At 41.9% G+C, this 24,776-nt stretch overlaps 1 protein-coding gene across 1 annotated transcript; it reads left to right on the plus strand.

The window, feature by feature from the left end:
- Positions 1-3,900: 3,900 nt before the first annotated feature.
- Positions 3,901-18,744, plus strand: LOC124143957 (proline-rich transmembrane protein 1-like). Its single transcript, XM_046513123.2, has 4 exons — positions 3,901-4,056; positions 14,070-14,326; positions 15,363-15,491; positions 18,104-18,744. Exons 1-4 carry the CDS (start codon positions 4,041-4,043, stop codon positions 18,278-18,280), a joined length of 579 nt encoding a protein of 192 aa, XP_046369079.2. The 5' UTR covers positions 3,901-4,040; the 3' UTR covers positions 18,281-18,744.
- Positions 18,745-24,776: the final 6,032 nt, after the last annotated feature.

A 24,776-nucleotide genomic window follows, 5' to 3' on the forward strand; every position in this document is an offset into this window, starting at 1 on the left:
AAGTTCATGTTCATGTACAGAATATAGACGTATGTTTATATGAACTGAATGATTGTGTGAATATGTATGTGTATGAAACCTATGCAGTATTGTTTTTATAATGTTATTGTTTTGTACATTAAAGGATGTCATTATCTACTCTGGCAATAAACACTCACACCCGTAGCCTATGTTTGAAATTGTATTTTTCTTCACAATCCCCGGTTACAATATGACAATCGGTTTTGGGAGAAAAGGTACGTGTAATCGACCTGAGGATTGTGTGAGCATATGCGGGAAATACCCGCCTTAAATAGGGGTAAATATTTTTAAACCTTGTACATTTTATCAACATCCTAAAAGAGGCTGTACATAATGTTGATATATCATATAATCATTAAACGACTCGTGGTTGTTGTTTATTGTACAATAAAACACTAGCCCCTCATGGTTTATTCTCCCTGCAGTGTTTTATTGTACTCCCACTCGTCGTTTATTTCTTTAACAGTGGCCCGCTCATTATGATAACATGCGGGCGGTTTAATGATAATTTTATCCATTTTAACTATAAAATAATGAAAAGCGGGATGTTTTGTAGTCAGGTTGGAGCGGATGAAAATATGATAATTAATTTTGTATTTCAAATTGGTCTATGAGAATTTTGCCTTTCATGAATATGCTAGCCGTGTATAACATTGCCTCATGGAGAAACTCACTGGCCTGTGATTATTTCTGTAACTGTAGTACTGCTGGTGCGGCTTTAAGCAATATTACTCACTCACTGACGGTAATAGTTTTGTTTCCAGCTTTCGGACACATTAATGTTTTCACTATCATTGGACATTCATGTACACAATTTCTTTGGTTAAATTATATTGAGCATGTTGAGGGTTTTATCATAAAGAACATAGGAAACTGTAACAACGGGAGATGACTCAGACTTTGTGTATGTAAATTACATAGCATTTTCAAGCTCAAGTCATAAGTTTGCTAAATGCTACTTGGAGAATGAAGAGCACGAAAGAAGCATGACCAAAGGACTTCTAACGTGCGCATGGGCCTTGACCTTGTGATATTACGCATGCGCACGGACAGCGTCAAAAACGCGAGAACACGAGAACGCGAGATCGCGAGAAAATGAAATGTCGCATTCTCGCGTTCTCGCGATTTCGTGTTTTTGTGGCCTAATTTGACAAGTCGAGATTGCGAGATTACGAGATTTTGCATCATGTCCAAATGTCGCATTCTCGCGTTGTCGACTTTTGACAAAAAGTGCTATGTACCAAAAACACGAGAATGCGAGATCGCGAGAACGCGAGATTTTGGCCAAATCTCGCGTTCTCGCGATCTCGCATTCTCGTGTTTTGGGCATATTTACCTCGTTTCCAAAGGTCGAGATCGCGAGAATGCGAGATCGCGAGAATGTCCCTTACAGTATTCCATAGTAAAGTCATCCACGTCAAACCCCAGGGTCGGGGTGAATGTGCAGTATGTCCACTGCATAATCCCAGTATTTAAGCTATGTTTTTATTAGTAGTGTAAGACTGGGGGGCACTGGTGGCCCAGTCGTCTAAGGCGCCGCAATTCGCTGTGCAGAGTTGTGTCCCTTGGGCACGCCAGAAACCTATGATTGCGTGTTCGAATCCCGGTTCGCCCCGATTATGTTTCTAGGTTTGTCAGCACCATACCCGTGCTCGTGGGTTTCACCGAAGTGGCAAACGTCAGAGACCTGCATCAGTACTGAGTAAAGAATATTAATGCCGAACGCCTTGACTCCACCATATTGAATGTGTTCACAGTGGCTGCAAATTGATAATATATACGCCCCATGTCCTTCCGGTCGCATTACTATCTATTTGTTGATTTCATGATTACAAACGCTAAAATATCTGATCTTCCTTTTAGTAACGCCCGACATATAGTTTGGTTTCTTTTGCTCGACAATATTATCTTCATTGTGTTACGATAAATACCATGGACCCATTTGCGATGTCACCATCTCCTATCGCCAACTTCGCACGTGCACAATTTCTCGTGGCAGTGACTTGATTGGGCAAAAAAGTATAGCACCCTGCCTTCGAGACTGGACTGGGAGCTATGGTAGGGAATGAATACAACGTATTTATCACAGAATCATAATGCTATACACTGGATAATCATTGAAGCGTGTATAGCGTGTATAGCATGATATTTCTATAGAAATAATCACACCCCTCTCTATATATAGATTATATGTATAGAGGGTGTGTTTTTTTCTATACGAATATATTATGCATTACACGCTATCATCGAGTTCATGTGCGCAAAACCTACGTGCGACTGTCGCCACACAGACCGTGGATAGAAGGCTTCCAATCAGAGAACTGAAAGAGTCACGCAGGTGTTTCATGATGGAGTAACACATCGTTACTACTGGTATAATGTTGGTTGAACTGTTTGCATCGGCGATGTTTCAGCGTCTTTATCTTTGACACTATCATATTCGCCGCTGACATATCTAACCTCACGTCAGGTCACGATTTTTTATCATGTCATAAAGGTCAGTTTTCATTTTTTATCTGCTTTTTTGTTTTCAACCATTTTATTTCTGACTAAGGGGTATATCATTTGGTCGGTCTGTTTAAAAAAACACGTGACTGTGGCATCGAGTGAAAATTTCAGGAATTCAGCGACACAAAATCGATGTTTTTTAGAACCTATTCTTTAGGATGTTTAGCCAAAGGGGACATATGGACAGTCTATAAAGCACTCGTCAATAATATCCTCATGTCATTCCACACTACTGCAGAAAAGATTTGCAACCCGTGAAGATCCGGGTAGAGAATAGGTCTTCAGCGACCCATGCTTGTCGTAAGAGGCAACTAACGGGATGGGGTGGTCAGGCTCGCTGACTTGGTTGATGCATGTCATCGTATCCCTATTGTGTAGATCGATGCTCATGATGTCAATCACTGGTTTGTCTGGTCAAGGCTCTATTATTTACAGACCGCCGTTATATAGCTGGAATATTGCTGAGTGCGGCGTTAAACAACAAACAAACAACGATATGCATAGCAGTGGGTCGACGTTGCGCTTTCTCGTATCGCTAGAATCCTGTGCAGATTCCAGGGTAGAATTGGTCTTCAGCTACCGACGGTAGGGTATATATGGCTCGGATGGTCATGCTCGCTGACTTTGTGGATGCATGTTTTCGTATCCCAATAATACGTAGATCTAAGCTAATTATGTCAATCACTGGATTGTCTGGTCCAGAGTCTAATATATACATACCATGGTCGCTGTATGGCTGAAATAATGCCTATGCGACGTTTAATTTTAACTCGCTCACATACCGCCTTCCTATAGTTGGATTATTGCTGAGTGCGGCGCTAAAAAACAACAAAAATATCAAAAAGATACAATGCCAGTTTATTATCAGAAAAATGAAGCCGAGCAACGACTGACAACCCTGGGTACGTCATGACAATACCCGATGATAAATAACAATGTAAACAAACCGACACGAACTGATTTAAGCACGCAGTTGGACAGAACCTAATTGCGGATTACATTTGTCGCACGTAACCAAACACCCAGTCTTGTGACATCAGTTAGTCAGACGCTGCATGCCAGTCTCCTAGCAATAGCTATCAATCGTCGTATGTAAACAAACGCGGTCCATTTCTAGATTTGGTTTAAGTCCCAATGAAGTCAGTTATCACTCAAAATGTACCCTTGAAATAAAACAAATTAAAAAGGAACGATGTAACGTAAGGGTATATACTTTGGGCAATCGGAACATACCGAACAATAGTAGGTGTCTCGGAGTAATAATATTGATCTCATAAGAGGGAGGGGCCGATTAAGTCTAGGGTATTCACTTGGCTCGTGTTTCTGACGTCAACAGTAACAACAAGACCGGGCCCACCTCTAACGTCTGTGGCGGTATCATTAGACAACTGCTTGTTCAAAGTCCATGTCACGTGACTACTGATAACGCACTGTGTGAGGTCATCGTTTCGACATTTCGGGAGGATTTACTTACATATTCAGCGTTAACACCAAACTACACACTACAGGACATGAACGAGAAATCAGGTAGATATGATATTATAAGATACAAATATTATAAATTTGTATTTCTACATAATATGACAAACCCATCGGATAGCCTTGAAAGTGGGTGCTGTTTGGTCTTCAAAATGTCTTTACTTGTCTAACATGGCGGCTTGTTATGGTCGGAGAACTGTTTTGGAATATACCTAACATGTTTCAATGAAACAAAATGAGAGATAGAACCCATATTGTTGTGTTTTGAAAATAAACTACAACCGCCCTTTAGAAGACGTTACTTATAATGAGGCTGCCAATACACACCCACCCCGCCAACACCGAGTCCCGCATCCCCCAAACTATTTAATTTATGACTAATCTCGTTGCCCACTCCTGAATCCCCCCAAAAGTCTAAAAAACATTGAGAAAAGGATTCGATTTGTTAAATTACCGACAAAATAAAATATGTACAGAAAACTGTTACGTACATCATTTCTTTTTTTAAAAAATATGTTGAATCTGTGTGCTAAATACGGGTTTATGTGCATCCCACTTTCCACAACGCCGGTTGACTTGGTTGATGCATATCATCATATTCCAATTGCGTGAATCGATGCTTATGATGTCAATCACTGGATTGTCTGATCCAGACTCGATTATTTACTGACCGCCGTCATATAGCTGGAATATTGCTGAGTGCGGCGTTAAACACCAACAAACAAACTTACAAAGTATGCGTTTCATTTTCCGAGATTCCGATAGGCTGCCGCGGAATCAAAATTGATTACAGATCGATTACAGCAGGAATGACTTCTGATCCGAACTACTTTCTCCTGGAAACCTTGAGACATCGCGTCAGTGCACGCATTGCAACATTTAAAACGATATGTCGTAAACTCCCATGTCTCGGACTGTCATTAAATTTAAAGAGCTCTTCAAGGAGAATATTTATTGACGTGAGATTTGTAACGGCGTCCATGTTTTTCTTGGTGATGTGTCTTGGTTATAACACATGTATCCTACGAGGCCGATATCCTAGATATTTTGAGGCCCATTATCAAAGGTTTCAGAGTATTGTGTGTGCGGGTGTCTTTTTAAGTTATCCGACCACTGGACCTGTATGTAGTATTATAAAGTTGGAATTTGTCCTGACGACAAAATATTCAAAAGCTGATCACCAACATTAAATCTGTAGATTCGACCCTAATAAAATACAGTCGCCATTCTCGTGAAGCGATTTTGATACAATTTGTATGGAATCCTTGTAGGGACATTGTCGCGTTGTCACCCTTACAAAAACAAGCCCAAAGTATCAAAATTAACTAAAGCTCGACAATACGACAATGTCCCGTCTAGGATTCCATAAATTTGTGACTGTTATCTTCGATAAATGCACAAAAAATGAAAATCTAACCCTTTATACTCTTGTAAATCTGGAAGGTTTTGCGCCATGAATTATTGCGAGTAGCTAACATAAACCATAACTGCGTCCGGGAAATCTAATCCGTTATACACTTGTAAATCTGGAAGGTTTTGCGCCATGAATTATTGCGAGTAGCTAACATAAACCATAACTGCGTCCGGGAAATCTAATCCTTTATACTCTTGTAAATCTGGAAGGTTTTGCGCCATGAATTATTGCGAGTAGCTAACATAAACCATAACTGCGTCCGGGAAATCTAATCCTTTATACTCTTGTAAATCTGGAAGGTTTTGCGCCATGAATTATTGCGAGTAGCTAACATAAACCATAACTGCGTCCGGGAAATCTAATCCTTTATACTCTTGTAAATCTGGAAGGTTTTGCGCCATGAATTATTGCGAGTAGCTAACATAACCATAACTGCGTCCGGGAATTCTAATCCTTTATACTCTTGTAAATCTGGAAGGTTTTGCGCCATGAATTATTGCGAGTAGCTAACATAAACCATAACTGCGTCCGGGAAATCTAATCCTTTATACTCTTGTAAATCTGGAAGGTTTTGCGCCATGAATTATTGCGAGTAGCTAACATAAACCATAACTGCGTCCGGGAAATCTAATCCTTTATACTCTTGTAAATCTGGAAGGTTTTGCGCCATGAATTATTGCGAGTAGCTAACATAACCATAACTGCGTCCGGGAAATCTAATCCTTTATACTCTTGTAAATCTGGAAGGTTTTGCGCCATGAATTATTGCGAGTAGCTAACATAAACCATAACTGCGCCCGGGAAATCTAATCCTTTATACTCTTGTAAATCTGGAAGGTTTTGCGCCATGAATTATTGCGAGTAGCTCACACAAACCATAACTGCATCCGGAAGGTTTGGACCCACCCAGATGATGATGCTAAATGTACAGCACCTTGTAGTTAGTTTAATGTTCATCCTATCATATATAGATGCTACATCGTATTGACGAGGAAAAACACACTGCAATGTCAAATACGTTCACATATAGCTGTTCCATTATCTAGAGGTCCAACACGTGTATGATCTTGAATTCCTGATCCAATTACAAAACTCAAACAAGGTGAGGTAAGGTGAGGTGAAATGGGGTTTAACGTCGCGTCCAAGATTATTGCACTTATATGTCGACGTGCATGCACATGTGTGTGTGTGGCTGCTTGTACTAGCCCGGAATAATACTGCTTTTATAGTGCTAACCCACTGAGATACCATGCCGCAGTTTTAACATGGATACCCATCTCAGACACAGTATACTGATTCTAGTCCTTGTTTTAGTCCCTTAATGCCGAGCGCAAGGCAGACGCTATATCCACTAGACCCCGGAGGCGGTCTAAACTGTAACAAACACAAAAAATACGTTTTGGGGAAAATGATCTTTAGAGAAAATACGATTTCCGCTGACAGATCATTGCATTGCGTCGATGTTGTAAAATTAATGTTTCGGGTCCATGTGTACTGTCACACTTGTGTCTTGATGTGGGATTCCTCTTGTAAATGTTTTCCTATTTAGAATGGATACAGGCATATTTCGGGACAGATTGGTGTCATTTGTAAATGTGTTATCATGTGTTATCATGTCCACGAATTCACAAAGAAATCTGAAAGGCTTGTACCAAATGCTAAAGCAGTTCATATTTGAAACGTTCTCGTACGCACTCTTTACTTGTCGACATTTATAACCAAATAAGACCAGGAAGAATACTTGGTACTGGGGTAAATACATAAAACCAGGTAGAATACTTGGTACTGGGGTAACCAAATAGGACAAGTAAGAATACTTGGTTCTGGGATAACCACATAGGACCAGGAAGAATACTTGGTTCTGGGGTAACCAAATAAGACCAGGAAGAATACTTGGTACTGGGGTAACCAAATAAGACCAGGAAGAATACTTGGTACTGGGGTAACCAAATAAGACCAGGAAGAATACTAGGTACTGGGGTAACCAAATAAGACCAGGAAGAATACTAGGTACTGGGGTAACCAAATAAGACCAGGAAGAATACTTGGTACGGGGGTATCCTAATAGGACCAGGAAGAATACTTGGTACTGGGGTAACCACATAGGACCAGGAAGAATACTTGGTACGGGGGTATCCTAATAAGACCAGGAAGAATACTTGGTACGGGGGTATCCTAATAGGACAAGTAAGAATACTTGGTTCTGGGATAACCACATAGGACCAGGAAGAATACTTGGTTCTGGGGTAACCAAATAAGACCAGGAAGAATACTTGGTACTGGGGTAACCAAATAAGACCAGGAAGAATACTTGGTACTGGGGTAACCAAATAAGACCAGGAAGAATACTAGGTACTGGGGTAACCAAATAAGACCAGGAAGAATACTAGGTACTGGGGTAACCAAATAAGACCAGGAAGAATACTTGGTACGGGGGTATCCTAATAGGACCAGGAAGAATACTTGGTACTGGGGTAGCCAAATAAGACGAGGAAGAATTCAAGGTCCTTTGTTGAACAAACCTGAGCATTTCGGTTAAAATGACCTGTCACCACGAGAACGTGTCGCTGACCTTCATTCCATGCCTCCAAAGTCCAAGGGATGCCATGTGACAATGCTGACCAATGGAAATCTTCTAGCAGTTAGAATCCCTGTACCCCTACCCCACACCCACCCACCCACCCCCACCCCTCCTTCTGGATCTCCTCTCTACAGTCATAGCTGCTGATGTATCTTGACCAGGGCTGTGACAATAGCATTGTCTGGAAACTGTATTCGGTCGCGCCTTGTCTTGTCCCTACGTGTCCAGTGATAGTAGCCAGGGCATGGTCCTTACCCTGAGCTATCCTCCTTCTCTACCACTGGCTTCACACATATCGACCGCCTCCGTGGTCGTGTGGTAGAGCGTCCGCCCGGAGAGCGGAAGGTCCAGGGTTCGATCCCGGGCCGCGTCATACAAAAAGACGTTAAAAGATTGTACTTGTTGTTACCCTGTCTGGCGCTCGGCATTAAGGGGCTAAAACAAGGACTGGTCGGCTCGGAGTCAGTATACTGTGTCTGAGTGGGGTATTCATGTTAAACTGCGGCATGGTATCTTAGTGAGCTAGCACTTTAAATCGGCATCAGTCCGGACTAGTACAAGCAGCCACACAAACACACACGTGCATGCAAGTCGCTATATAAGTGCAATAATCTTGGACGCGACGTTAAACCCCATTTCACCTCACCTCACCTCACCTCACCTTCACACTTATCATCACTGACCACCACATCGTCACCACCGACCACCACATCGTCATCACCATCGACATTACCGGCTGAGACACAAGACTCTCGGTGTCTTGAGCGAATTGCAGATGGCTTTGAGTCCACTTGCACCTGGTCCAGTTGTGGAGGATCTAATGGAGTCTGTGGTCTGGAGAGAGCATCCGCATCAACATGTTCCAGGCCAGTTTTGGATGGAGAAGTTGTAATTGGGCCCACATATTGTAACTACATATACCCTATATGTAAGGGGGACACGGGTGGCCCAGTCGTCTAAGGCGCCGCGATTCGCTGTGCAGAGTTGCGTCCCTTGGGCACGCCAGAAACCTATGATTGTTGGTTCGAATCCCGGTTCGCCCCGATTATGTTTCTAGGTTTGTCGGCACCATACCCGTGCTCGCGGGTTTCACCGAAGTGGTAAACGTCTGAGACCTGCATCACTTCGGGCTTTCCTCCCACATTAAGCTGACACGCCGTGATATAACTGGAATACTGTTAAAAGCGGCGTTAAACCCAACTCACTCACTCACTCACTCACTCACTCACTCACTCACTCACTCACTCACTCACTCACTCACTCACTCACTCACTCACTCACTCACTCACTCACTCACTCACTCACTCACTCACTCACTCACTCACTCACTCACTCACTCACTCACTCACTCACTCACTCACTCACTCACTCACTCACTCACTCACTCACTCACTCACTCACTCACTCACTCACTCACTCACTCACTCACTCACTCACTCACTCACTCACTCACTCACTCACTCACTCACTCACTCACTCACTCACTCACTCACTCACTCACTCACTCACTCACTCACTCACTCACTCACTCACTCACTCACTCACTCACTCACTCACTCACTCACTCACTCACTCACTCACTCACTCACTCACTCACTCACTCACTCACTCACTCACTCACTCACTCACTCACTCACTCACTCACTCACTCACTCACTCACTCACTCACTCACTCACTCACTCACTCACTCACTCACTCACTCACTCACTCACTCACTCACTCACTCACTCACTCACTCACTCACTCACTCACTCACTCACTCACTCACTCACTCACTCACTCACTCACTCACTCACTCACTCACTCACTCACTCACTCACTCACTCACTCACTCACTCACTCACTCACTCACTCACTCACTCACTCACTCATATATGTAATATGGGGGTGAGGTGAAATAGGGTTGGACGTTGCGTACAAAATAATTGCACTTATATAACGAAGCGCATGCACAAGGTACTTGCATGTCCTAGTCCGGACTCGGGATTGAGTGTTTGACCACTGAGATACCATACCGTAGTTCAACATGAACACACAACTCAGAAACAATATACGGACTCCTTGTTTTTCCCCTTTAATGCCGAGCGCCAAGCAGAGTAACAAGTACCATCTTTCAACGTCATTTGGTATGACGCGGCTGGGGATCAAACCTCGACCTTCCGCTTTCTGAGCAGATTATCGATCTACTAGACCACTGCGGCAGTATGTTAGTGAGTGAGTGAGTGAGTATGGTTTTACGCCGCTTTTAGCAATATTCCAGGAATACCACGGCGGGGCACATCAAAAATGGGCTTCACACATTGCCTTCAGCATGACGAACGAACTCTTTAACCACTAGGCTACCCGACCGCTCCCGATCTGTAAGTAGGCAGAAAACCCAGTGAGTGATTAAATGCTGAATAATTATATCCCCTTTGTCAGTAAGATATGTTTTAATGAAAAAAATGAGCGCACAATGCCGAAAGCTCATCCCTTATTTTTCATCATAGCATTAAGCGATCTAACAGGTTGTCCCTGTATGCCTATGACATAACCATTTGTCAATTAAATGTGGGTAGAATATCAAAATTATATGCTCATTGAAAGACGCGAGAATACTGTCAGTGTCAATGGTCTGAGGTGATCGAAAACTGGACAACATACAATGTCCGAATACAGAATATTATGTAAGTAATCGTGAAAATCATGAGAAACAAGACATATTTAAAAAAACTAAGTATAGTGGATGGAAAACAGTAATAGATTGAATAAGTATGCATGGTTTTAAGCCTCCATTAGCAATATTCCAATCTCATTGCTCGTCGCTAGTTATCCTGCATTACTGTTATGGGTTTGAGAAAATGACCTGGGGACCTAGGGACAATGGCATTAGTAATCGTTGGAAAAATGTTACCAAACTTTTGAAAGAAACTTTATCTTTGTCTCACATATGTATTATGATATGCGTACATACGAAGTACATAAATAATCATGAACATATTTTTTAAAACATACCCAACTGTAAATATCACACTAAACATATTTATGTTATTCGGCAACAATCATAAGAGGGAGACACGTCTAGCTCTATCCGACCTATTACCCTATACAGCATATCGCTATGTGGGAGACGTTGACCCAGTTTCCGTGTAGCGAGATATTAGCACTTTGGGACAGTGTGAATAATTGACGTGTCAGGCTAGAGGAGTAAACATATTACCATTAGAGAGGTAACTCTCGGAAGAGAAGTGGTTAAAAATAACAAACGCACTCACAACATTGAGGGTTTCAATTTCAACTATGTGTGCATGTCTCATCAGATCTACTGCATTACAAAATAATATCACAACAACAAGAAAGATTAATTATGAAAAAGTATTGATATTTTTACCACTGTAGATATATCAATGTCAACAGTATCACGTATACCACTATGACTGTGTCAACTTCATACTCCTTGTTCCTTGAAAACAATAACACATATACTGAACCGCAAAAGAAACGTCACCCAAAGTAACATTGTTTCTAACATTTCCTAGTCTGGAAAAATGAAATTTGATGATAAAAAAAACAAGGCAGATGACAATAATACCGATCGCCCACACGCATCACGGCAACGGCCGTGGTAACCCGATGCACGTGAGTTCCGTGCAAATTGAAAGACACATGCGTTACCCCATATCTTGCCCTATAAAAATCCACCCAGATCGGATAACATTCATTCGTTATTGAAATGCTACCACATGCCAAGATTGACAAGAAATAACCGACACCAAGCCCTTGGACGATTGCCAGCTGGACAAACCGCCCGGCAAGTAGCCAATGCATTTCAAGTCCACGTAAGGACCATATACAGGCCCTAGCAATGGTACCAGACCACCAACACTACAGATGACCGACCACGTAGTGGAAGACCAAGGATCACCACCCGACGTCAGGATCGTCAGATTGTGCGACAGCATCTTCAAGATCGCTTTGTTACTGCTGCGGAAACTGCTCGACAGACCATGGGGACACACCAGCGACACATTAGGGCATGAGACGAGAGCCGTTACTGTATCTCAACAGCAGATGGCAGAGAGAGAGAGTCTGGCGACGCCGTGGGGAACGTTATGCTTGTGTTGTTGAGAGAGTCTCGTGGGGTGGTCCGAGCATCATGCTGTTGGGTGTAGTTGGTCTTGCACAGAGGGTCGGCCCTGTTGTCTTTCAGAGCATAGGTCCAGGGAGAGGCAATTTGTTTTACAGCAGCTCGGTAGATTGATCAAGTCTTGAGACCACACGCCATACCTAATTTGGCACGTCGCCGCAACCACGTGTTTCAGCCTAACACCCGTGCCCACAGTGCGAGAGCAACAAGAGACTTCCTCCAGCAGAATGGCATCAGAACCACAGCCTGCCCTCAGTCCCGATTTAAATCCGATTGAGCACCTGTGGGACGAGATTCAAAGACGGCTGAATGACGTCCGATCAAGGCCGACAACTGCAGCTGAACTGCGTCAGGCGTTCCTCTGAGTGTGGGCTCAAGTGTGTCGTTGCACGGCAGTAATCAATGCACATGGCGGACACACGAGATACTGACTTGAGATGCCATTTTCTCAGATACTAGTGTTGTGTTTCACTTTCAGAACACTTGACACTTTAATTTCAACCTTGATGATCAGTTTTGCCAAGTTTCATCTTTGTAATATGTCTCAAAGTATGTTTACAGTGTTTGGACAAATAAGGTTTATCATATATCTATCCATGGTGACGTTTCTTTTGCGGTTCAGTATATTTCAGGAAGTCATTGTTTTGTTTTCATAATATATTTGTTTTCTACTGTTATATTACATTAATATTTAAACTGAAATGTGTCATACAAATTACAATATGTTTTATCTTCTGGGTTACACATGTGCGCTTCATGACCTAGTCGTGGTACTTTCATCCATAGGAAGGTATGCTACAAAATGTCTTTGCGCCGTGTTAATCCTCTGGACCGATGTTATCTTTTTATTATCACGTCTTAGTTCTTGCTACGGCTAAACAAAAATGTGAGGATATCCCATTACTGGTCACGTCAGAACGTCCTTTCGTCCGACCAATCAGAGCGTCGCTTACCAGATTGAGAAAGTCACAGTCGGAATGTGTTTTCTAATCATGCAACCTCGATAAGATTACATTACGGGGCACTCCGAACGAACATTTGAAACGGAAGACCCCCTGGGAAGTACCGCCATACAATCTCGGCCATATATGAGACATTCCAGAATTTTCTTTTGTTCAATTTTCAAATTTTAATAGAGAACTTTGTCAACAGATTTTTCATAGCATAGTCTGGAGTGGAAGTCGCCGGTTTGAAACTAGGGTTGTAAAAGCTCCAGAAAGCTGCTTTCTGATTGGCTAATGTCCATTTCTTGTAGGTCAGTCATTGGTCGGCCAAAGTCCAGTTTCCTCCTTTGTCGAACTAGGCTGGAATTATGGAGTTATATCTTGGCTGGACTAACGAGTCTATGCATAGTCCAATCAACATGTCGTAACGAAATCGACTTCCGGTTCGTAAACTGCAGTGCAGATTTAGACCGATTTCAGAGTTTACAAATCACGTGTATCATCAACTCAGCGTCAGCAGATATTTCCCAAATCTTTTCATGATTATAATGAAGGTGCTCACGTGATTTGGTGCCGCCATTTTGATTGAAGCAAATGCAAGTGATATGAGAGGTGGAATCTGATTGGTCAATAGGAGGGACATAACCAGTTAAAGCCACTGGTGGCGCTACGATCGAGCCCAGATATTCCAGCCTTCTTTACGTCTTACAGCCTTTTAGTACAACTCGATGACTACCTTTAATCATTAGCCCTTTGCAAAACACCACAACATGTAAGCAATAAGCGTAAAAATAATTTTATTCAGGAGTGTTTTGAAACCTCTGACCGACCAATCTGAATTGAGTATGGTGTAGTGAGAGTATGGAGTTGTATTAAGGATCTGAATATGTCCATATTCTCTTTTTTACTGTTTTGAATATTATTCTTAAAGACAGGCGCTGTAATGGAGAATTATAGTTTGCCAAAGGACTTAACATGTTGGATTATTTATACAGGGATGCCCCAGGGTAGCGCCCCGCCCTCCGAGCCCCCACCCAGCTACTCCGACTACCCTGGCCAGAGCAATCATGCGTACTCCGCCCCACAGTACGGGGAACAACCACAGCAGCAACAGCAGTATGGGATGCCTCAACAGCAGTACGGGATGCCTCAACAGCCACAGCAGTATGGGATGCAGCAACAGCCACAACAATATGGGATGCAGCAACAGCCACAGCAATATGGGATGCAGCAGCAGCAGACGAGCGTTGTGGTGAGTCCAGGTTGTATAGCGGGGACTTATGTTTCCACTAAGAGACCGACTGTGTAATATTCTGAGGAGGGATGAGAATTTTGTTCGAGGATATGGTTTTATTCACTGCGTCAAACATGAAAGGTTTGCGTGGTACTAAAGACATCGAGGCAAAGTGTTCATTGAAGATGAAAAACATTATTTTGCATTGTCCATTATATGAATAATTAGGAACTCCTGACATAATTACATTACTTAATTTGAAGTTTGATGTAATTTTTTTATGACTGGAAACGCTAGGAAAAAAATAATATATATAAATGGATCAGACAATCAAGTGATAGACATCATGAACATCGATCTACGCAACTGGGATACAATGACATGCATCAACCAAGTCAGCGAGCCTGACCACTCGATCCCGTTAGTTGCCTCTTACGACAATCATAGCCACCTCTTACAGGCATAGCCGCCTCTTATGACAATCATAGGCACCTCTTACAGGCATAGCCGCCTCTTACGACAATCATAGCCACCTCTTACAGGCATAGCCGCCACTTACGACAATCATAGCCACCTCTTCCAGGCATAGCCGCCACTTACGACAATCATAGCCACCTCTTACAGGCATAGCCGCCACTTACGACAAGCATAGGCACCTCTTACAGGCATAGCCGCCACTAACGACAAGCATAGGCACCTCTTACAGGCATAGCCGCCACTTACGACAAGCATAGGCACCTCTTACGACAGGTGATATGATGTAAATGCGTATGTGCTTCAACATATTATTGACCCGTGAAGATCCGGGCTAGAATTGATCTTCAGCGATCTATGCTTGTCGTAAAAGGCGGCATGATGAGCCCCCCCTCTCCCCCCCCCCAAAAAAAAAAATAAAAAAATCCCCCCAGTAATTTCCTATGGTTCAAAGGAATTACGAGAGCAATGCTAACCGTTTTTTTGTTGGTCTTTGAAAAACATGGACATAAATTTAACTTATGAGGACATTCATAATAACATTAGTAGGACATAAGTTTGAAGACTTTGTTGAACACAGGTGAACCAACCCGGCGTGAACTACGGCGCCGTCCACACCAACGCCCCCGACAACATGGGTCTTGCCATCTTCGCCACCATCTGCTGCTTCTGGCCCTTAGGTATCGTGGCCATCATGAGAGCGTCAGAGGTACGTATCATTCCATTCGTCACCACTCGCCCCTTTCCGTAACCTGAAAGAAGACTCGTCCCCCTAACGATGAATGCTATGTGCGAAAATACGACCAACCAATCCGAATGCGCGTGTGATTTCAAGTTCTTCGTCAAAGAATCCCTCAGAAATATTTTTTGATTTTTGATCTAAAAATTTACCAAAGACACAGTTAAATGTGTTCAATCATACTGTGTAATTTCGCACGTCCCGATGTGCTTTAAATTGCATCTGAAATATATATAATATATGGGGAAAATGTGTGAACCATTGCGCAACGATTTTGTCAATTGTTTTAGGTATGCCCTTTCGCGCTAAAACGGAACCCGGTCGCAAAAATGGCCACGAGAGGGGCACGAGTCGCTATTCGGCTTGTCCCGGGATAACACGAGTTGGTCTCGAATGGTAGCATTCGTCACCACTCGCCCCTTTCCGTAGCCTGCAGTGGATTCGTGACCTCTAGTGTCATTCCGTGAAAAGCCGAAACACGACTCCCTTCGTGACCAACTCGTGTTATTCCGGGACAAGCCGAATAGCGACTCGTGCCTCTCTCATGGCCATTTATGCGACCGGGTTCCGTCTTAGCGCAAACGGGCATACCTAAGACAATTGTCAATTTGTTGCCAAATGGTTCACATTTATTTCCCCATGTATTACATATATTTCAGATGCAATTTAAAGCACATCGGGACGTTGTGGGATTATACAGTATGATTGAACACATTTAACTGAATCTTGGGTATATTTTTAGATGCAAGACATACGTAAAATCAAAAAATATTTCTGAGGGATTCTTTGACGAAGAATTTGAAACCATACGCGCAGTCTGATTGGTTTGTCGTATTTTCGCACATAACATTCATCGATAGGGGGACGAGTCTTCTTTCAGGTTACGGAAAGAGGCGAGTGGTGACGAATGACACGACTCGTGCCCGTGGCCATTTTTATCAACTTGGTTCCGTCTCCGCGCAAACGGGCATAGCTTAAAAAACCTAGTCAATTTGTTGTACCACATCATCTTTGTCTTGTAAGTCTACATTAAAATGTTCTAACAATGTAATGGTTGCAATTTACAGCTTCTTGTTATTCAGTGGGACATTCACTAAAGAATAAGTTTAGATACAATACCTGTAAACTATTAAGGAGTGATTCATTGACCAAAGTACTTATAAATTGGTCTGTCGTGTTATCGCACATGATAGGGGGTGAGTTTTCTTGCAGTTTTCTTGCAGGTTACGGAAAGGGACGAGTGGTGACGAAGTTTATCAATAACCAGATACGCTCGGCTCATCCCAATCGGCTCACCTCATGCCCATATAGGTCATCTCGGCCATCAGTGGGAGGATTCCATATTGGAACTGGAGTTTCTCTAGTTTACGTTACGAATGTTACGTTATACAACACATTCTGGTGGCTGTCGTGATCTCTATGTACATGTTGCTCGATATCAAATTTTATACCCCACTTCTAATAAGAAAAACTTTCTCAAAATAAGCTCGCCATGTACGATGCAGTGCGATCGGGCGTTACACGAATTCAGGCAACACGAACACTCCACTAATGTCTGAGCATCCTCGATTATCCAGTGTATACAATCCCCTTTCTATTGGCATACAAACCCTGGACCCAACGCCACACATCTTTGTCGGAGACGGATAGGAATGACACGACGTTAAACTTATACGCCAATCAAATTACCCGGCTGAATGACACCTGATGACACGTTTGCGTACCGTCCCAACTACATGGCACATACACCGAAATGGTATTACAATAAAAGGAATATGTTTTATCTATGTTAGGTTTACTAAAACCTACGTTATCAACACACCACAAAACTAAAATAATAGTTACAGCCTTTATTCCCGTAATACAACGTCACCAGAAAGTCTATAAACTATACAGTCATTATATAATCAAAAGAAATAGAAGAAAATGCACCAACAGGAAGTGACGTCAGCAGAAGAAACGTAATTCTTCTGCTAATAATTATTATTTTGTGGTGTGTACTAACTACTGTTTACTTTGTTAAAGTCGAAATTCCAAAATCGAGGTGGTGAAAAAATGAAGCCCAATCATTTTCGGAAGCTGACTTCTGATTGGTTAAATTAAGATTGGGAGGTCAAAGTTCACTCAGGGTTAACCTGACTCGACTTTCCATGGAGAGGTCGACATATCTTGACACTGAGTGAGTTAGTGAATGGGTGAGTGAGTATGTTTTACGCCGCTATTAGCAATATTCCAGCCATATATCGTCGGGGGAAACCAGAAATGGGCTTCACACATTGTACCAATGCGGGCAATCGAACCCGGGCCTTCGGTGAGAGGAGCGACCGCTTAAACCACTAGGCTACCCCACTGACCCTCTTGAAGCTGAGAAGTATCGTATGTGTGTAGAAAATCTTATTTCAATGACTTGACTGTCAGACCCCTATCGTGGCTCCAAGACAATAGCATACCCCAGACGCTGAAAGGATCGAGTGACCAGACCGAGTGCGGGTCACTTAATTACAATTACACGCCGCGCGACTGCAACAGGAAAGTAATGAACAAATAATGTTTGACTCATGAGGTTGACCTTCACCTTTCAGGCACGTAACGCGCTGACCCGGGGCGACATGAACGGCGCTGTCCTCCTCTCCGCCCAGTCCCGACGCATGTCACTGTGGGCCATCGCCTGTGGCTGCATATCAGTTGTTCTCATCATCGTCATCGTCGTTGCATACGTTGTGACCTATAACAACTCCTACTGCTACGAATGCTACTAAACGTCCATGAAGGGAGATAACCCCAATAATGAAGGGAGACAACTGACCATCTTGTCCGGTTTCTGTGCCAACAAAGGAACCGTATATTAATTTTCTGGAACGAATCATTATTTTCAGGAATCAAATTGAGAGCATTAAGTGAAAGCGGATTAGCATTATAATATTTAAAATGCGTGTACATTTTTGCTTATCGTCAAGTTAAACATTTCAAATAATTCTTTGTATCTAATATTTTTCCAACTAAATTTACTTGAAAACATTTTGGAAATTCATTTTGACATTCGATGAGCATATAATTCCATTTCGAACAATGTCGAATTCAAAATATTTGCACAATTTTTTTTGTCTCATTTGTTTGTTGTTTAACTCAGCACTCATCAATATTCCACATATATGACGTAAATAATCGAGTCTGGACCAGACAATCCAGTGACTGAGAACATGAGCATCGGTCCACGCAATTGGGATACGATGACATGCATCAACCAAGTCAGCGAGCATGACCACCTGTTCCCGTTAGTCGCCTTTTACGACAAGCATAGTCGCCTTTTACGGCAAGCATAGTCGCCATTTACGGCAAGCATGGGATGTTGAAGACCTATTCTACACCGGATATCCACGGATCATTTGCACAAAAGATCAGTCTATTCAAATTACAGTCCAGTGTCTGAAGGACAAATGATTTGCATTATGTAACCAACAACAATGACAATATATAGGTGAATAATAAATACATTTTATTTCTTGGTGTTGGGATTGGGATCAAAACGTTTACTACTTTGAACATTCTTTTGATTGACAAGTGTCTGTGATATATCAGAAAGAGCTGTTTTGTGTATACTCTAAAAGAAAGATACCTGTGAAATGAATGACTATTATTATTATATTTACAAAATAAACACGTTGGTAATGTTGATTACTTTGTTATTCATATTTTTATCAGCTAGGTGGTCATGGGATTTGATTTCACCTAAAGTATTGATTTTGTTTATTAAATTAATAAACGTACAAGTAATCATACAGCATTGTTCACATGCTTGGAATCAGGTGGTGAGGTGAAATGGGGTTTAACGTCCAAGATTATTGCACTTATATAGCGACGTGCATGCACGTGTATGTATGTGTGTGGCTGCTTGTACTAGTCCGGACTGATGCCGATTTATAGTGCTAGCTCACTGTTGTTTAACGTCGCACTCGGCAACATTCCAGCTATATGACACTGGTCTGTAAATAATCGAGTCTGGACCAGACAATCCAGTGATTGACATCATAAGCATCGAGTCACGCAATTGGAATACGATGGCATGCATCAACCAAGTCAGCAAGCCTGACCACCCGATCCACTGCCTCTTACGACAAGCATGGGTTGCTGAAGATCAATTCTAATCCGGGTCTTCACGACTAAAATAATTTTCGTGCTAAGATTGCTTTGAGGAACCTGGTTCTGGAAACAGACTCTGTAAATAATCGAGTCTGTACCACACAATCTACTACATAATTAATCAGTTACTACATAGTTAATCATTTGTGATATAACTATAGTAATATGATTGAATCGGGTGTTCTTAAACTTCTTCTGTGCATGTATAAAGTATTAATAGCATACATTTGGGGTGGCAAGGCACGGGTAATTGTCAATTCAAGCAAGGTTGAATCATGCCTTTCAAACACATTTGCTGATTATTTGAGAATTTTGTCAGTCCAACAGTTGATTAGTCCACTTTCAAGGGACAATGTCCAGGTTTCAGACAGGGCACCAAGTGGAGCAATAGATGACATCCTTACCTTGTCAGCTTGCTGATGGGTTATCTGTGGCAATATCTGTGGCAATATCTATGGACAAGGCGTTCGACCTCGGATCAGAAGGTCCATGGTTCGAATCCCATGACGGGACTTGCAAAATTTTACGGCTGCTAGATTGAAATCTTGACCATTGTCCTTCAGTTGGTTGTCCAGTCAGTAGAGTGACATGAAGGGTCCTGATTTGTCCTCGACTTGGAACCTAATGAACTCAAGCACTGACATCTATTCTCATTTTGAAATGAAAGGTCTCATTCAATTCCGGATATGTTCTTTGTAGAGGATATGTTAAGCAAGCACTGAGATGAGTTTTGGTTTCCAATTGAGATGGGCTTTTTCAGGAGTGATCATCACTATATCCTCCAGGTCATGTTCAATGTGGGCAGGTGAATGAATGTGTTTTGAGGCAGCTTCCTATCCAAATCATCACCATGTGACAGGAAAGCCTGAAGTGATGGTCCAAGATGATTAAGTAAGGATTAGATACATGTATATGGATGAACAACTTCTCTATTACAATTAGGAGCAACATTTTGTTGTAGGTTCTAACACAGTTATCAAGCAAGTCTTAGAACCTACACCGAAACGTTGCTCCTAATCGAAATAAAGTTGTTCATCCATATATCTTATCCTTACTAAGTACTCCAACTTCTAAATGCATCTCAAGTTGTCCAAGATGATTACTGATTTGGTTACTGCCCACAACCCTTATCAAATACCAGACAAATCAAGAATCATAATCAGGTTGGTTGGTTGGTTGGTTGTTTAACGCCACACTCAGCAATATCTCAGCTATATGACGGCGGTTTGTAAATAATCGAGTCTGGACCAGACAAACCAGTGATTAATATCATGAGTATCAATCCACGCAATTGTGATCGATGACATGCATCAACCAAGTCAGCGAGCCTGACCACCCGAACCCGTTAGTCGCCTTTTACAACAAGCATAGTCACCTTTTAGGGCAAGCATGGGTTGCTGAAGACCTATTCTACTCCGGAATGGGAAAATCATAATCAGGATGAACCTTGGATTTCAAATCACAAGTCAATGATTTATGGAATGGCAAAGAGATGCAACTCTGCACAGAATTTTGTGGTGCCTGAGACACCCACCCAACGCTGACCCTTGCCTGGTCTGAAATGTACTTTGCATTTTCTTCTGTTGGGAAGACAAACACGACAAACACCAATGCCAATATCATGTCTCAATAATTTGTGACATATTTATTTACACTGTGATTGCAATTGTTAAAATATTTCTTTATGTACAGTCATCAAAAAACATGGAACTATTTGGTAGCATAAATACTTGAAATGATGTTTCTAAGTGACCAAAGACCTGTCATATACCACTGCATTTAGTCACTCCTGTAACAATACAATTCATACCCCTAGACACAGATCAATCTTGTGGAAGAGCAAGCACCTGGTGTGTAAGTAGAGGTAAAGCATGATACAAAACAAGAAAAATTCTGCCAAAGGGATAGTCTTCCGACTCCTTCAAGCAGGGATTAACATCAAGCAAGAATGTACAGTTTGGTTTGGTTTGTATGTTGTTTAACGCCGCACTCAGCAATATTCCAGTTGTAGGACGGCGGTCTGTAAATAATTGAGTCTGGACCAGACAATCCAGTGATTGCCATCATAAGCATCGATTCACACAATTGGAATAAGATGATATGCATCAACCAAGTCAGCAAGCCTGACCACCCAATCCCGTTAGCCGCCTCTTCAGACAAGCATAGTCACCTTTTACTGCAAGCATGGGTTGCTGAAGACCTATTCTACCCCAGATGTCTAAATGTTAACAGCTATTGCATTCATAAAGATTTGACTTTCACATGATGAACTTTGCTTACTGGAACGAAACAAGGCTTATACCTAGCATGATTGGCCTACTGGGTCTAATTGGTGGCTCAAGTGACTAAGACTATTGTAAGCCTATGTTCAGGTATGGGCGTTATGATTATCTTAGCACTAAGATGATCGTAACTCCCATTCTTTAACATAGGCTTATGATAGTCTTAGCGCTAAGATGATCGTAACTCCCATTCTTTAACATAGGCTAAAGATAGTCTTAGCGCTAAGATGATCGTAACTCCCATTCTTACCACAGGCTTATGATAGTCTTAGCGCTAAGATGATCCTAACTCCCATTCTTTAACATAGGCTTAAGATAGTCTTAGCGCTAAGATCGCTTTGTGCAAGTGGGTCCAGGTCATTTTTGCAAAAGTCAGTTTTTACCTACTGAGACAGTTGCTGGGTGAGCAACCGTTTAGTTTTCCAGTGGTTTCACGTTCAACAAATGTTATGTACATGATAGAAGAGTGACAATGAACATTTACATGACAAACAAGGAACAATCCTAATAATCACCATGAAACAAGAATAAGTTTTGTGCAATATATCTTCTCCTAAAATGATAAAGTGTAGCATTGAAACTAATATTCAAAATGATTGTAACACGATCAACAATGTCCTCATTCAAACATCAGTTGAGCTATCATCCCAAACACAATGTATCATGCCATACAAACTACAGCTTAACACGTGTGAAGATCTTATGTACATGCCCTTCATTTGGCATATTTACAGCCAAACTGTGAGTGTCCATTGTGTCCAGATTCTGGGAGGAAAGCCCACTCATCAGTGGCTCCTTGCATCACTAACGAAGAGTGAGTGGGTATGGTTTTACGCTGGTTTTACGCTGCTTTTAGCAATATTCCAGCAATATCACGGCGGGGGACACCAGAAATGGGCTTCACACATTGTACCCATGTCAGGAATCGAACCCGGGTCTTCGGCGTGACGAGCGAATGCTTTAACCACTAGGCTACCCGACCGACCCCACTAACGAAGAGGGCTATAACGATGCACTTCATTGCGATACGATACATATCTAAAAAATAAGCAGCAATATGATACGCGATAGGACAAACAAAAAATCTCCATTTGACAGTTATGGAAATATTTCCATCATCAAAGGAAAAGAACAACTAAAATATATTGAGTAGATATGAATCAATCACAACAGAAGCTTCAGACCTCTTGCGCATACAACCTGAAGATGTTATTCTTAATTGATTGTCACACAATCTTAAATGTCACTCTTGTATATATACTAGTTCCTTTATCCTCTGATATCAATACATGACCTACCATGTCAAGCTAACTTAACAGAAGACATTATGCTTGACTCCCACATCTGATTAGAGGCTCATGGTGGCGACAGTTTAACATGTATCATAATGAGCCCATATCCCAATGTTGTGAACGTGCCCACAGTAACCTAATGCCTATCAAGACCACTGTATTGCTAAAAGCACCATAAACCATACCCACTCACAAAATGGATGCTCGTACTGCTACAGTGTTCCCCCGTTATTGCGCCCTTCAATATAGCGCTAACTCGGTTATAGCGTGCGGTAAAGCATGGCTCCCAAAATTTACAAACATTAATATATAATAGTTAATGACCACAACTCAAACACGTATTGAAGACGTCAGCTCTTTCACTACTTCTAAAGGATGACAATCATGTTGGGGAAGCTGAGGATCACTAACCTGAATACGGGAGGTAGAAGTGATTGTGAAACCTATACACGGTATACATGGTAACAGACGTAACATTTGACCACCAGAATGCATTGTGAGTGAGTGAGTGAGTTGGGGTTAACGCCGCTTTTAACAGTATTCCAGTTATATCGCGGCGTGTCAGCTTAATGTGGGAGGAAAGCCGAAGTGATGCAGGTTCAGATGTTTACCACTTCGGTGAAACCCACGAGCACGGGTATGGTGCTGACAAACCTAGAAACATAATCGGGGCGAACCGGGATTCGAACCCACTATCAGAATGCATTGTGCCTTACTAAGGCTGCTGTAAGCAAGCAAATCACGATACTGTCATATACTTAAACAACATACAGACAATGTTGTTTTACATTTGTTATTTAATATTCATCAGTGATGAATACAAATACACACATCTGTATCTTATACATAGAAAAACAGAACAGAAACAAGTTTTCTCCAAAAAGATTTAAATAAATCAAAACTTTCATAAAACATATGAAAACAAAGACGTAACTTCCAAACATAAATACTTCCTCCAGTGAAGATGCATTTCGTCATGGTCATCTTAATTGTCAATTCACCGATCATTCTACAGAGGGTGCAGAAAGTCATAATTGGATTGGATAGCAGTAAGAAACAGGAATCTGAAAGTGTTTACTAATTTAAAGGTTCAACAAATCAATCAATTGGCTGGGGTGTGTATTACCGTATTCGACGTAATAAGTGCCCAGGGCGCTGTCAAAATTAGAAATAGGGGGCTCTTATTAGAATATTATTTTGGTGAAAAAAAAAACAGAGTTGAAAGATAAATTTCGTGGTTTATGGTGACAGCCTGAAATGCTTATGTACGACAGATATATTTTCCCAGAATTTAATCGCCCAAAACTAAGGGTGCATATAACACATGAGTGTGTATTATACGCGAATAAATAAGTCTTGTGTACATTGATCAATCGATCGGAAGGGGTGCTAATTGGGATTGTTCACCAGCCAATATATCAGCAAATATCGCTGTGGGCGCTTATTAGAGTGGGACGCTTATTACGTCGAATACGGTATATCTACATCACTAACATGGCATCGACAATGTCACAGTCATACAGCCACCTAGCTTCATACAA

This window comes from Haliotis rufescens, unplaced genomic scaffold, assembly GCF_023055435.1.
Source record: "Haliotis rufescens isolate VD_foot unplaced genomic scaffold, xgHalRufe1.0.p SCAF_6, whole genome shotgun sequence".
In the NCBI taxonomy this organism is placed as follows: domain Eukaryota; kingdom Metazoa; phylum Mollusca; class Gastropoda; order Lepetellida; family Haliotidae; genus Haliotis; species Haliotis rufescens.